The sequence below is a fragment of the Rattus norvegicus genome, chromosome 4 (assembly GCF_036323735.1).
Source record: "Rattus norvegicus strain BN/NHsdMcwi chromosome 4, GRCr8, whole genome shotgun sequence".
NCBI lineage: Eukaryota > Metazoa > Chordata > Mammalia > Rodentia > Muridae > Rattus > Rattus norvegicus.
This window is the reverse complement of record NC_086022.1, coordinates 94,436,751-94,452,236: the sequence shown is the minus strand read 5'-3', so window position 1 is coordinate 94,452,236 and position 15,486 is coordinate 94,436,751. Positions and strand designations below refer to the sequence as shown.

The following is a 15,486-nucleotide window of genomic DNA, read 5'->3' as shown; positions in this document are numbered from 1 at the left end:
ACAAAATAAAAGTTTATAGTCTCATCCTTGCATTCAGAATTACCTTTAAATATTAAATAATATAAGAAAAGAGATCTGTAAAGTTTCATGTTGAATTCATCATTTTCTCCTTTGGGAAGGTTAAGACATTCAATCATTCTGATCACTTAATGCATTGAAGACTTCAATTTGAGCAGGGAGACGTCAGCATGGCACTGGCTAAGCATGGCGTTTCTGAAATTATGACCGCATGTTAAGCTTTAAAATTAAATTGTAGGACCTTCTGACTTTCTTCTCCCACTTTCTCATTTTACAAATTGGAACACAGCTTAGTGCTGAATATATGAGATATATCATAAGCCAGAAACGAATTTTTCCAATATTTGGAGAGCAAAGTATGCTTTTTAAAAGAACAAAAATGAATTTTTGGAGTCGTGTAGTACTTTTTGACATTTTTAAGTATATATATATATATATAATAGCACGCTGTGCTGAGGTTTGACATGACAGTGTCTGGTAACTATGATCCAGCATTAAGAGCTTGTCATTTGGGCCTCCCATCTTTTACTATGGAAACCAGCTTTGCAGTAAAACTGGGAAATATTTTTAAAGTACAGTCACTGGTGTATAAATCCTGAATAGAAATATACTATTTTTTAACCTATTTGACATAATATGTATTAATGCAAAGGAAATGGTTCAATAAACTGCTTGGATTAATTACATGCTTATTGATGCAGACTGGAGAAAATGAGAGAACCGAAGACTGGAAAGCAGCCAGTGACTAATAAACAGGTTTCAGGCTGTCGAGAGAGAGAATGTCAAGATTATTATAGTTATCAGACATTTGAAAGCATCCTTGGAGCGATTATAAACATTTGCGATCAATTAAGAGCAAATGTCCATCTTATGGGCCCCAATTAAATCTCCACCAATGCTATGCTACACGGAATAAAGATCAGACCTCAGGAATGCATTAGTGAGGATGGTTCCCTAATCTGCATTTCAAAATGAAGGACTATGCTTATATATCCACCTGACTGTATCCCGAACCTTAATTTGCATTATTAAATGAATAATTTTAATATGCAGAGGAGCATGCAGGTAACAGACTTGGGATTTCCTGAAGTGGAAATTGTTGTGTACAAAGAAGTGCAAGATAATCTGATCATTCGATTTAATTTGATCATTTCCATACTACTTCATTTTCTTGACACTTAATGGAGATTTGTCTCCAATTTTCAGAATGATTAAGCACTTATGGTAAAGATTTATATGAATGGAACCAACCTACTGGTTCACCATCAGATGACTCGATAGCAAAAATGCAGTAAACATATAAAAATGTAATATTCTTCAGCTCCAGTGATAACTAAAATCACAAAATTTGCAGGAAAATGGATGAACTTAGTTTCCATATTATTAAGGGAGGTATGGAACCTCAGAAAAGAAAAAAAATTACCTATTACACCTCAAATGAAGATGTTATCAGTGTGTGTGTGTGTGTGTGTGTGTGTGTGTGTGTGTGTGGTGTGTAATGGAGTGATGTCTCAGTGGTTGAGAGTACTTGTTGCTCTTGTAGACGACCCAGCTTCTGTTCCCAGTACCTACAGGCTGGTTCACAAACATCTGTAGCTACAATCCTAGGGATTTAACTTTTGCGGCCACAAGTCAAATGAATTTTTATATCATGTTGGCAAACATTCCTAAACACAAACAGAAAATAAAATATATGTAAAAATAGCTAAAAAATGCTTCTATATGCATACACATACATACACATGTGCAAAATAGAGAGAAATAAACATATATGCATATAGGAATGGTACAACATATAGAAAGGGAATCAAGAAGGTAAATATTGACTGTTGAGGAAGGACTCAGAGGAAAGCAATTCATGACTACCTGAGTCATGGGAAGAATATGAAGTCAATTTTCAATTTTTTTAGTTTCAGCTCTCGTAATTTTTTTCAGTTTTTGGTGATAGAATATGCATAAAATATATATTTGACAATGAAAGTGTAAAATCCAATGTAGCTTCAGAATGGCCTCTCTATCAGCATAGAAAGTAATTGAGGTGTATAGGCTATGGATCTGGTTAATCTTGTTGTATTTGTATGTTATTTATAGCACATTAATGAATAAAAATTAAGTGAAGAGATTTGAGATACTCAAATATATTAAAAAATAAATTTCTCTTTCATTTAGTTTGAAGATGAAAGTGAGCTAAGCAGTCTTGTTTCATGCCTTTTTCACATTTTATCTTGAAAACTATATTTTTAACACAAACTATCCATAGGATTTCTGTTTCAAAATAAGTCTACATTTTACAGATTGTTTTTTACTATTAAAAATAAATTTGCCCCACCTGGGGATCCATCCCATATACAGACACCAAACCCAGACACTATTGTGGATGTCAAGAAGTGCTTGCTGACAGGAGTCTGATATAGCTGTCACCTGAGAGGCTCTGGCAGAGCCTGACAAATATAGAGGTGGAGGCTCACAGCAACCATTGGACTGAACACAGGGTCCCCAATATTCCCAGGGACTAAACCTCCAACAAAAGAGTGCACATGAAGCAACCCATGGCTCCAGCTATATACATAGCAGAGGATGGCCTTGTTGGGCATTAGTGGGAAAAGAGGCCTTTGGTCCTGTGAAGGCTTGATGCCCCAGTGTAGGGGAATGCCAGGGTGGGGAGGAGGAAGTGAGGGAGTAGGTGGGTGAGGGAGCACCCTCATAGAAGCAGGGGGATGGGGGATGAAATAGGGGGCTGCCTGAGGGGAAACCAAAAAATGGGATAACATTTGAAGTGTAAATAAAGAAAATATCCAATAAAAGAAAAATTTTAAAAATAGAAAAAGAAAAAATAAATACATTTTAAATATGTTTATTTAAAAAGACATAAAAATATTAAGCATGACAATAATTGTTGCGCAAACATTTTGCATTTTTGTATTTAAAAAAATTCAGGCTTTTTCCCTCTCCCAACTCCTCTTTGATCCCTAACCCTAATCCTACATCTATACCCACCCAACTTCTCCTTACCTTTTTTCTTTCTTTCTTTCTTTCTTTCTTTCTTTCTTTCTTTCTTTCTTTCCTTCTTTCTTTCAAAAACAAACAGCATAAAGCAAAAAAAAATCACAATCATACAGAACACCCATTCTCTATAATGCACAAAATTGGAACCCAAATATATTCTCAAAATGCCAGTAAGAGAAAAAATGTCCATGCAAAGGCAATGTGAAATTAAAAATTCTACAAAAATACCATTGAGTTTATCTTTGTTGGCCACCTACTCCTGAGCTTGGGACCTCCCCTGAAGGTGAGGCTCCATTAAAGAAAACTAGTTTTTCCTTTGCAAGAGCGGACCAATTGTAGAGAGCTTCTTGGTGTAAGCATGTGGTGTCCACTTCACCTTCTCAGTGCTAGGAACCTATCCTCAGTATTTGAAGTTTTAAATTAAGCTTGCATTTTATTGAATATAACCTAATTATTAATTGCTATGGATATTACAGTCGAAACACAATTTTTAGATATCCCAAGAAAGGAAACTTATAATAGCTCTGGCTGCAATATTATAACACTTTCCCAACAAAATCCAGGAACATTCACTTCAAGAATTTCTAATCCCTTCCAAAGGTAGAAGGTATTTTCTTCTTTACCAATGGTCTCCTAGTGGACAAAGCTCCATTACGTATCCTCTTCTTCACTAAGAACTATTTTCGATTTCTGTCTGCCTCTGAGGAGTAATTAGAAGAATTAGGCACTGCCATCATATCCTTTAAAACGAATAATCAATGCCCTGGTTTTTAGCTTATGTAACAATTTGAAATCTGGCAAGTGTGTGTTTAAAACACTGAACAGCTGTCTAATCATCAAGCAATTGGTGGATCTTTCCCAATCTGTATCTTCCTCGAACTTCTGGTAATCTCAGATATTGAAGCTATCTCCTCAAACACTGACTCAAGCATATAAGCTCTTCCACCTCTCTATGATTCATATACCTATGTAAGGTCATTCGTTCACTTAACACAGATAACACCAGCATGAAAGCAGTGTCAGATAACACAAGTCTGCTTTTCATACTCAAGATTCCATGTTGACTTTCTTTGCATATGATATCACTTTCTCAGGTGGAGCCTGCAGGACCACTAAGCTAGATGGAAACTGGTCTGTTTGAGTTTAAATGTTCATCAGCCTCCCAGTATTTCTAGCTGGATTTGCAGAGGCCATGAGCAATTTGTGAACACAGCTTGCAAAATCCCTTTCTAATGACCCAAGAAGGCCAGAGTGAGAGATACAATCACTTTCTAATTTTTCCTGAAATATCCTACAGTTCTTAAAGATAAATAGCAAAAGTTGTTATTATTAGAATAGGGTACTTCTTTCTGGAAGTATAAAAAGAATTTGAAATAAGAACGTTGGCTTCTAGAGTTAGAGAAGATATGGGTGTTCTTAGTCCATAAAAATGAATTTGGAGTATTTTTTCATGAGAAAATGCTTGGGTTCAAACATTTTACACTGGGTAAGTGCTTTACTTTAGTTCATTGCTATAATTTTCATTCCTATGAGATGACTCCACCACACTCTTACCACCACTCCTCTAATCTGACCAGTGTGTCTACTGCAAACAGCAGGGAATGCATGCCTGCCTATGTAGAATGCCTATGAATATCTCTCCCAATTCTTTACCACAATTCTCATCTATCATGTGGGTTGTAAGAAGTACTCTGTGCGGATCAGAGTAGTAGCCTGGATCAACAAATACTACATAATTAGGCTTATGATTTATACTGCTTCTAATAAAATTGTTTAACCTTGTTGTGGTATCTTGAACGATGCCAAGGGAATGTTTTAAATAATGAGATTATTAAAATAAGTATTAGACCTAACAATAGCTTTCTGGCCCTGAAGTAGACAATAAGGTCAAGTTTTGTTGTTTGTTTGTTTGTTTGTTTGTTTCATTGTTGTGTTTTGAGACAGAGTATCCCTCTGCAGCTCTGGTTGTCCTTGAACTCATTCTGTAGACCAGGTTGACATCAAACTCCTGAGATCTGCCTCAGGTACTTGGATTAAGAGCATGTGACAACACTACCCAGATGTCAACTGCACAAAGTTTTCTTAAGAATAGAATTTGTTTATTTTATATAAATTGAGAGTCTCAAATATTATAAGCTGGCAAGGAATCTGGATGTCTTGTAACAAAGATCTGTGTCTCATGTAGGTCAACGTCATATGCCTTAGAAATAGCACATGTAGGTTCCACATATAACCTTCTTAAAGGCACTCGACACTAGTTATGGACTTTAGAGATCTTTAAAGTGCTGCGGTAAGTAGCATCCAGCAATTATATAATATAAAGAAACTCCTCTAAAGTGCAGCTACCCTTATTTATTTGTGAGAACTTTGTGGAATAATCTTTTAAAAATTGTGTGCTCAATTTTCACTACAATTGAAGAAGTCCAATTGGAAACATTCTCCTTAATCTAAGTGACATGATTAATGGCAACATTTCAGTTTTGGAGGTCAGCCTATAAAGCTTCAACCCACCGGTCAGGGTCATCATAGATAACAGACTTTGTCTTTATAGGGAGTGGAGTCTTTGTGATCACAAATAAGCCAATTGTACCTGGATTAATGCTTTTGGTCCAGTTGAAAGTTTTGTGCAGAAGTTCAAGGAAAATGCCATCCAACTTTTGAAAGAAAGTCTGATTGTTATTGGGATTCAGTCTACTCATTAAAGAGTTGAGTTAGTCTTATCAAAAAATGTAGCGAGAAAGTGTAAATGGATTTGATCCCAATTTCTGTAATTCAGATTCATTTTGAAGAACCGCAATTTTATGGAATAGTTACTAGTGGCCAATGTTGTAAAAAAAAAAAAAAAGAGGGCTATGGTGACAGCCATTTTCTAAAAAACTCTTGTGGCACTCTGTGCTTTGAAATCAGAAATACTCACTAGGTAGGAGGAGCCTGGGATCATATGTCAGCTGAAATAATGAATGCTCAAACTCCAGATCTTTAGTGAAATTAAAAAAAAAAAAACCAGTCCAATAAAACTAAGCAGCAGAGAAGTAAAGTTTGAAGACACTTTCTCACTAAGGTTCCTAAGTATAGGCAAACCTACATCATATGGATTGAGCTGGATTCATTCACAGACTTTGGTAGACTTGAGTTAAAACTACCCAACATCAACACAAGACTTATATTGTTCCACGAGAGTTGGAATCCTCTCTCTCCTCTGTGACAATGGTTATTGCATATGAACAGCTGTTACTAATAACGATGAACTAGGTTATTTTTTATCATAATTACTATTCTGTTTCCCTGCTTCTAAAAACCATCAAATCTTCCTATTTAAAATATCTATGATTTTTGTTTAAGTTATTATAAATATACATGAAATCTGTAGGCTTAAAGTCATCATGTCCCTTTAATGAAAATGATTGTATACAATCAGTGAGCTTGTCTTTCATTTTTTATTTTATTTTATTTTTTTTTGATTTTTAACTTGTTAGGAATTAATCTTACTCTATTACTATAGTGTCAAATACAATAGTGACCAAAGGCAGGAGTAATGGAGAGACCACTGATGATTGCATCTGGGCTTCTTATTTTGTTGTTTGGCATTGCCTTACTTGATGTTTTGTCTTTATAAAAATACTAATAATATTAACAGTTAGCTTAGAAGATAACTATGAGGGTTTCATGAGATAATGCATACATTTGAAGAATTCTGCAAAGCGACTAGATATAGCAAATATTCTCACCTGATAGTTTTGTTATTGTGTTCTTGGCTCTTGAGAACATTAAAAGATATAAAATAAAATATTTATTCTAGCTCATGGCACACAAAATGAGCAACTCTAAATATTTCATTTGCTAAGACCTGATCCCATTTTTCTTTATTGAAGTGTCCACTTCTCATATATGCCTTCTCCCAAGATGTTCCCTAACCTTAGTAACTAAGACCAAAGTCTACCCAGACAGGCTGATCATCACGGCTGCCAAAAGTAAAGTCCTCATCACACTGTACCAACGTTCAGCCGCTGAAAACGGGACTCACTGTCTCCTCTTACAAGGGGCGTAGAAACCACTTCTGACTGGAAGGTTTTTAGTAATAGAAGGTAAACATATATTCTGAAACACATTTTAAACCCTACCTGGTAATATAGTAAGAAGAACTGGATATTTTACATAGTGCACATTGTGAAAAGCTCAGCAACACAGACTCCCTTCCACTTTTGGAAAAGAAAGGCTTAAATAACTTCTCTCAAATAAAGTTTCCATACTTTTCAAACCTCTTTGATCCATTTACATCGAATCGATGGTATGGATTTTCTTTGTTAGACTACCTTTAAACATAATTAAATACTTCAGAAGAAAAGCACATCACTAATCAACTAGATGAGGAAGCCTGAAAGGCACGCACTCTGCTTTTCTCTATAAAAGAAATATGTGTGTGTATATATATATATATATATATATATATATATATACTTCTATATAATATGTATATATTAAAATCATTTATATGCATATACACACATTATTCTAAGCAAACTGTATCTCCAATAAATATGTAACTATGGCCCTCATTATGCTGCCTGATTCTGTTCACTAATGATACTTAATCCATTCATTAATGGAAGCAATTCCTGATAATCAGGATAAAAGTCAAGTCTAATCCACTTAGAATGATGTTTCTGATGACTGCCCTCTTCCAGCTACAAAGTCTGTGGGAGCTTGCTGTTTATCTAGGACCCTAGCGCAAGTTTTTACTAGCAGGATTTATTGTGAGCATTAAAAGAAAGTTTTCTTTTATTAAATAATGCTTTCTATTGGAAATAATCTTGAAGATTGTAGCAGAGCCATTTTTCATGACTCTAAATTAAGTATGTGTTCAAAAGCACATTTACCTCCAGAGTAGAGGGAAATGCTTTGTCTGGTTTTGATTCCTAAATAAACCCTGTATTTAAATGGAAATACTTTCAACCTTGGTGCAGTTATAGCTCCTTATGGACCCCAAGGCATTAAAGGAGAAGAGAGAACCTCAAGTGTTAGGTGACTATGACTGCTGTTAGAAGACATTCTGCTGCTAATGCAGAACACCATTCAGCTCGTCAATAATGTTTCTTCTCCTGTGAAGACCACATCTTCATTCTCACAGGACTGGGAAACAAATGATAATGAGTGATTTTTCTCTCCTACAGACTTCTACAATCAAAGGTTAAATTTCTCATTTTAACGCGAAGAAAGTGTCTTCATCAAATATCACTTTTCTGCTACTTATTTTAATGGACTGTATTTTTTTTCCATTTATCTGGATTTTAAACTTCGATTATTTCAGTGTACACTTGATCAGAGGCTGTGAATCCCATTTAATGGCAAAACAGAGCACAGTGTAATGGGCGAAAGCAGACAAAGGCAGCGAGCACAGTGACTCTAGAGACAGACCGTGTGTTTAAATATCATCTCGCTAGTGTTTTATGCTTGCAAGACCGATCTGTCTTCTGCTGATGTGCCAATTGTTTTTAATATTCTTTTTGTTCCGTTTGTTCACGTCAGTCTCTTAATCCTTATTCTGTGACCCCTAAATAATGTGAGTTAAGCAACCAAAGTACTGGCTTCCGTCTTGGAGACAAAAAGTTTCTTGAGAGTCCTCAGACCTTGGCTCAAGTTTGCCCGTTGAGTTTGGGATTCCGGCTGCCAAAAGGCCGGGCTTTTTGACTATTTAGGCCTAAATGTAAGTGCTCCTGTGCCCTTCCTGGCTGGCCCCAGGGGGCTCTCCTTTGTTGCTTGCCAGATTTTTGCCAGCCTGCTGGTTCTGGCTCTGTTGCCTTTGTCCTGCAGCCCACTTGTCTGTCACTGCTCAGACTCTCACAGTTGACGCCCGGTTATGAGAAGAAAGGATTGCTTTGAATGTTTGTTTGTTTTCCAAGCCTATTTACTTTTTGGCGAAGAAAAACATTCTTTTCATAAAAAACGGATAAACAAGACCCAGAAGAGAAACATTTTAGAATCTTCAAGGGAAACACACTTCTAAGTGAATTCTTCATGGGGGATGTTTATTCTCATTTGATCATATCCAGCTCCAGTCACTTCTGCGACTCTCAAGCATAAGGGGACAACAACGATCAAAGAGCTTTAGACCGGTTAGGAAATGAAGAGCTTCAGAAAAGAATGAAAAAAATGTTATTTTCTCTTGATGCATTATCACATGTAAGGATTCTGAGACAAATTGTTTTCTCCCCATGTTACAGTGCACTCTGGAAACCATGTGATACAGTGAAAGAGTGTAGAAATATTGGTTCATACTAGTTTGCAGTTTTCGTAAAGCTGCACATTACATAAAGCATGCAGAGAAAAAATTTCTACTTCTATCAACAACAATGGGTAAAACATTAAGTAAGTAGGTATATAAACAAGTAAATGGATAAAAATTTTAGCCACTAAATGAAAAGTTTGTTTTTTTATCAGTGTTCTAGAATCTGCCCCTGGTACCACCACTGCCACCATCACCACCATCACTAACACCACAACCACTATTATTTTCATCACAGAATTTTGCATTTTTAAGAGATTGTATTTCCTTTTTAACTTCCTATTATTTAATTAAGATATATTGTACTTGGACTACTAAGAAAGACAGACTTTTAAATGGAACATCAATTACAGATTCATTCATTTATTGATGTATTTATGTATGTATGCATTTATGCATGTATGTATGTATGTATGTATGTATGTATGTATGTATGTATGTATGTGTGTATTTACAAAACAATGTCTAGCTAGTAGCGAAGCTGGGTTTGACCCTATTCTCTTCCCTAAGCCTTAGTGGTACTGGAGTAACAGGTGTATTTATTACTCTCCAACAGGTATTTAATTTACATTTTACTTCAGAGTTATTTAATGCAAAGAACAAGTTCAATAGCATTGAAAATACTTCTTCCACTTGTTTGTTGCTGTGAGGTATAGTAGAAACAAAGAAAAGCCACACATGATTAATATGTTCTCCCAGATCTTTTAGAATTTAATGAACTTGCTTCTCATGCAAACATTACCTTATGAAGCTCTTTAGACGGCAAACACTTACCATATTCACTATCATAGAAGATAATAAATTTCTGCCATGCATACTCTGTGACTACTCTTAGGATGACTTCATTCAAGTAGACAGGTGGACGAACTGAAAGGGTATAGTCATCGTTTCTGTTGCTCCTGGTGAGGCCGCAGCCACTTCTTGGGGTCCCAGCTGTTGAACGCTGAATGAAGAGGTGAGGGATATGCATGGCGTCTGCCAAAGACTGGAGGGACCCAGCAGATGTGCAACCAATGGAGCTGACCAAGGCCAAGATGCCCTGGTTCATAAGTTCACATGCTGCAAGAGAGCACAGCAATGCCAAGGTAAGTGGGTTTTGTATGATTTCTCCTTTCTGAGAAGCAATGGTTTACAGAGTCATGTGAATGTACATCTTTTAAAAAATACATAAACATGATATATGAAAAAACCCTTGAATTAAGAAGTGCTGATAGAATGCAGTTCAAGAATTTTGTTTCCCTTAGCTCTGCGGTGCTACACAATCTTTTGGCTCAATTTGGCCATATTTAAAAGGGCAAAGTGGCAAGAATCAAGATTATTTTGAGGATTAGAAATAAACCAGTACCTGTCATTTGTCTCTCATATGGTAGAAATTCAATTAGTAGCAGTTAAACCTGTATAATTATTGCTTCATGATTCAGGAAAATACCTGTTTCATATAGGATGCAAGCTTTTAGAAAGTAGCTAACTTGAAAGAGGTGAGCCATAAGGCAGACAAAGAGTTGGAAGGAGAAATTTTTGGCCACCATGTGTCCCCAAACTGGATGACATTTTCTCCCTCAACAAACTAGAAAAAATGAAATGTTTTTTTGTCATTTCCCTTAAGAAATAAATCCACAGACAAATGAAATACTAAATATTACCAATAATTTCATTCTGGCATGTAAATGAGCAATTTATAGCTGCTATTATGTACTTTATGATTGATGTGCATTTTTTATATTTTTCTGTATATGTAAATTTATTTAACTTACAGTTAAAACTATATTTAATATAAAGATGATCAAATATAAACACAGCATATGTATTTTAAAAGATATAATTAATGGTTCAGGATGCCAATGTATGAAGAACAGAAATAAATTAAAGAGCAAGTTCAGAAAACGCCAAATATTTACATTTTAAATAATTAGCTGTAATAACTGATTTTGCTTTTATTTCAAAAATTTGACTGTCTGTGCTGACCTTCTAAGAATTTAGAATTTATTATAGGCTGGTTTATAGAATCATTAGAAACTTAAAGAAACAAGGAAAAGGCCAAAGTCTTCTGTATAATTAATTGCCAATCTAATGAATGCTGATTTGAAGTGCAAGCTAAAAGCTTACCACATGATTGCCATGTGTACTTACTGTTATTATCAGTGAGTAATTCCATGCATATTATGTCAATACATAATCATTGGGAACGTATTTTCAAGCACTGACTCATATGAGGTTACATGGACTTCAAATCCATGTGAGCAATGACATTTGAGAGGAATACACTTAGAACCTAAGAGGTTCAGGTTGAAGTTTTCGAAAAAAAAATCACATATTCTTCTCATGATTGTAACTTTACCATCCAGGAAAGCATTAGGAATTTAGATTTATTAATAGTTTCAAAGAATGTATGCAAAAAGCCCAGTCAAAAGTTGATTTCATTTCTATGGTAAATAAGACATTACTAATTCACAAATGCAAATGCAACTAATATTTAAAATTTTTATATAAAAGCTTGGCTCATCTAGCATAAGGAAAGTGCTTTAATGTATACACAACTGGATTCAAATCAGGCATTAGTATCATTACAAGTGTCCAAGTAAACAGTAGTTTTGAAACTTAAACCACAGAAGTTAAAAAATTCTAATTTTCAAGGAAAACCTTCGGTTCATGTATTATATTTTTTCATGTATGATACTATAAGAAAACTATTTGATTTTACTCTTTAGAAACATAAATTTACAGTTACATGTCAATCATGCACAGCTTTAAAATTTGTTACTGCATATCTTAGGTAAGGTAAATGGTTTATTTCATATTAGGCTTCTGCATGACAGTCCATTAATGAAAAAAATTAGGGCAGGACTCAAGGCAGGACCACAGAGTCAGGTATTGAGTCAGAAGGCATGGCTGATCACTATCGATTGGATTGTTCTCCATGCCTTGCTCTGCCTGATATCTTCTTTTATAAATATGGTTTTTATTTAATTTTCTCTCATATTGTAATGACATTGTTTCCCAACTCCTTCCAGATTCTCTTCCCCTTGTTTCCTGTCCACAAGGATAGACATACAAAAGCATAGAGACAATTGTATTCATAAGACAGCCTTTGGGCTGGCAAATTTTAGTTCAAGACAACCTGGAACTTGTGATTTTTCTGATTCTGAAAAGTCTTCCAAGTGCTGATATTGTATCTATGTAATACACTTGATCTCTATTTCATTATTATTTTTATCTCTTCCTATGTGTAACCACACATAGATGACCCACAAATTACGTTAAGGTCACTGTTTTGTATAACCATCCTACTGCATGTATTAGCAGGAGTAATTACAATATCTATAGGTGATCAAAATAGGAATCATCAAACAATAGAAAAGTGCATCCAATTGAAATTGAAATTTAGAGATCATGCAGTTGAACAGTGGAAAGTAGCTGTAACTGCTTTGCTCTGTCTTATTGATGAGGTGTCACCCTGGGACAGCATTCTAGAAAAAGATTCTGGAAAAAAAAAACCCCACTAAAATCATTTTGTGAAAATTTTAACAGGGAGAGACTGTAGAGTTACAGCCAGTAAGTACTGAATGTCCTTTCATCTTTAAAATTTCTAACCTGTACAAAATGAAGAGAAGTCTGTAGCTAAGTAATGGCCCAAGATTCTTTCTATCCTTCATCATAGAAAGCAAACAAGAGACTTTTTCATCTGTTACTTCAAAATTATATGGGCTGAGAACAGATGGAGTTCTCTAGAGGAAAAAGTCTCTAGAGTTTGTGTATTGTCAGTACTGAAAAACAAAACAAAATGAGACAAAAAACAAAACAACAGCAGAAACAACAAAAGAACCAGGCTGCTCTAACTTGCCTGTAAGTTGCTCTTAGAAACACTGAACAAAAGGGACCAAAAGTAAGTTTATTTTACTTACACATTACAGTGTATCATCAAATGCACCCAAGGTGGGAACTCAAGGATTGAAGCAGAAACCACAGAAAAGCAGTGCTTACTGGCTTACACTCCATGATTTGCTCTGTTTACTTTCTTATACGGCACAGGACCAAGTTCCTAAGGAATGATACCTTCCACAGAGGTTGATGAACCAATCAGTAAATGTCTCTCAGACATGCCCACAGTCCAATCTGATGAAGGCAATTCCTTAGCTGAGGTCCCCTCTTCCTTTATGACTCTAATTTGTATCAAGTTGACAAAAAAAATCAGGCAGCTCAAATGTAGTCTCATTAAAGACAGAAGAAAGAGGTTACCTGCTCCATTGGATTGGAACTGGTTGACCCCAAAACATTTACATTGAGGTACATGAAACACTGTACGTCTAGGGAAAGCTACTGTTGACTCTTGAAGGGGGTTGAGACACAGAGGAATCTAACTGTTCTGCATTGATCTTAGTCTGTTTGTCCTGGGTAAAGGTTACTGTAAGGGGCATAAACCCCAATAGCTGAGAGGAAAGTATAAACTTAAAGGCTTGCATGGGCATCACAGGTAGAGTTTATGTTTGGCAGGAACTTCAAATTTTGACAGTTCAAACACTGCATCATTTAGTTTTGTTTGCACAGAATTCAGTTAAGAACACATGAGGAAGTTGGTCAGAATTGGGTTAGGAAGATGATGGGAACCACTGTGTGTCTCCCTATTGAAGCCAAGGACTTCTCAGTGGCATATTCTTTTCTCTGATATTTTATGTCATGTGATTTTTATGTATATGACTACATACAATATACATAAATATACCCAGACCATATGCAAAGGGTTCTTGGTTTATAACTCCATTTGTTTTGAGATTTTCCATCACAGATGCTTGGAGCATGTTCTAATTGCTGAAAGAACACACGTTTTAAAAATTATTTTTATAAAAACATTGCAATCAGCAACACTTTGCCACCTTGGGACACAAGCAGTTAGAGAAATGAAGTTGGCTGTTTAATTCTATATTTCAAGTCAAATGATGTTCACACATATACTATTGTTTCTATTTCTAAAGCTAAGCACTTTGGGTTTTTTCTCCTTAATGGATAAGATGATGTTAATAGTAAGATGTGCAAAGCATATAGAAACTAAATCCCCAGTACAGTGTTGTTGGAGATGGGAACTTAGGCTAGCCAACAGTTTAATGAGATTCTATCTTTGGAAACGGTTTAAGATTGAAAATTAATCCTCCTAAAAGAATGGGTGGAGTACCTCTGTCCTCTCTCTTGTCCTCCTTTCTCTTTATCCTTTTTCTATCAGATGACAAGAAAGACTTTTCTCCATTTTAGTGTCTTGATTTTGAATTCTTCAGCTTCCAGAATAATGAGGAATGCCTACTTTTATAAATTTGACCATTAATTTCTCTTAGGGAAACAAAAGAAAGACTATTATATTATGAAAGACTGAACTTTATGGTTACTCACTACTATTTTTCTCTGCTCAGTCATCTGCAGATATTAATTAAATGCAAAGCTTTCAGTTGTTGTCCTTTCCATAAAGTCATATTACTTATGGGTGGTGTTTTTTAGTTGCTTTTAGCCTCTTATTCTCAAGAGTCATTTACTATTGTTATATTAGCTATACTGCCTTTAATTATAAAATAGGGTATCTGGCTCAATTCCATATTTAAAATTTTAATTTGGTTTCTGATACACAACCAGTATCTCAAAAATTTACTACTGCCTTCCAAATGTTTGTCAAAAGGCAATGAAAACAACACTAAAACAGAAGACAGCTATTAAAAAGAAAGAATGAAAACCAACTTTCAAGTAAAGAGATGTAAATTCATCAACTAATATTGACTTCCATATAGTTTTAACTAAACTATGAAAGGTGTTTATAAATAACTTAAAGGAGAACTTATACAAATCATTTTTACCCTTTTCCCTGTCATGTAGAATATCTGTGTTTTGTGGTTCTTTTTTTGTTTATACGGTTTTGGTTTTAAAGACAAGTTTATTGAGTCACAGACAGGAACTATGGGCTAGGCAATAATGAAAGTGTCACCAACGTACTAATTCAGTATTCATGCATGTTAAATCTATGAAAACATCCATCTGTAGCTCTTCAATGGTTTGGAAATTATTTTAGAAGTGGTTACCTTCTTACCTGCTGTAATGTTACACATCATACAGGTTAGAAAACCCTTTTCCTGAAGCATTCAGAGTTAAAAAGGATCAGCTTGTCTCAAGCAGTACCCTCCCTACCCTACACTCATGAAAGA

At 35.2% G+C, this 15,486-nt stretch overlaps 1 protein-coding gene across 3 annotated transcripts in view; it reads right to left on the bottom strand.

Annotated features, from left to right (window-relative positions):
* The window catches only part of Grid2 (glutamate ionotropic receptor delta type subunit 2), a 1,477,190-nt gene that overhangs the window by 770,118 nt on the left and 691,586 nt on the right, over positions 1-15,486 (bottom strand). For all 3 annotated transcript variants that reach the window (NM_024379.2, XM_017592903.3, XM_039108399.2), the window contains exon 3: positions 10,082-10,366. In NM_024379.2, coding sequence (NP_077355.2) covers positions 10,082-10,366 — 285 coding nt within the window. The remainder of the gene's footprint in view (positions 1-10,081; positions 10,367-15,486) is intronic.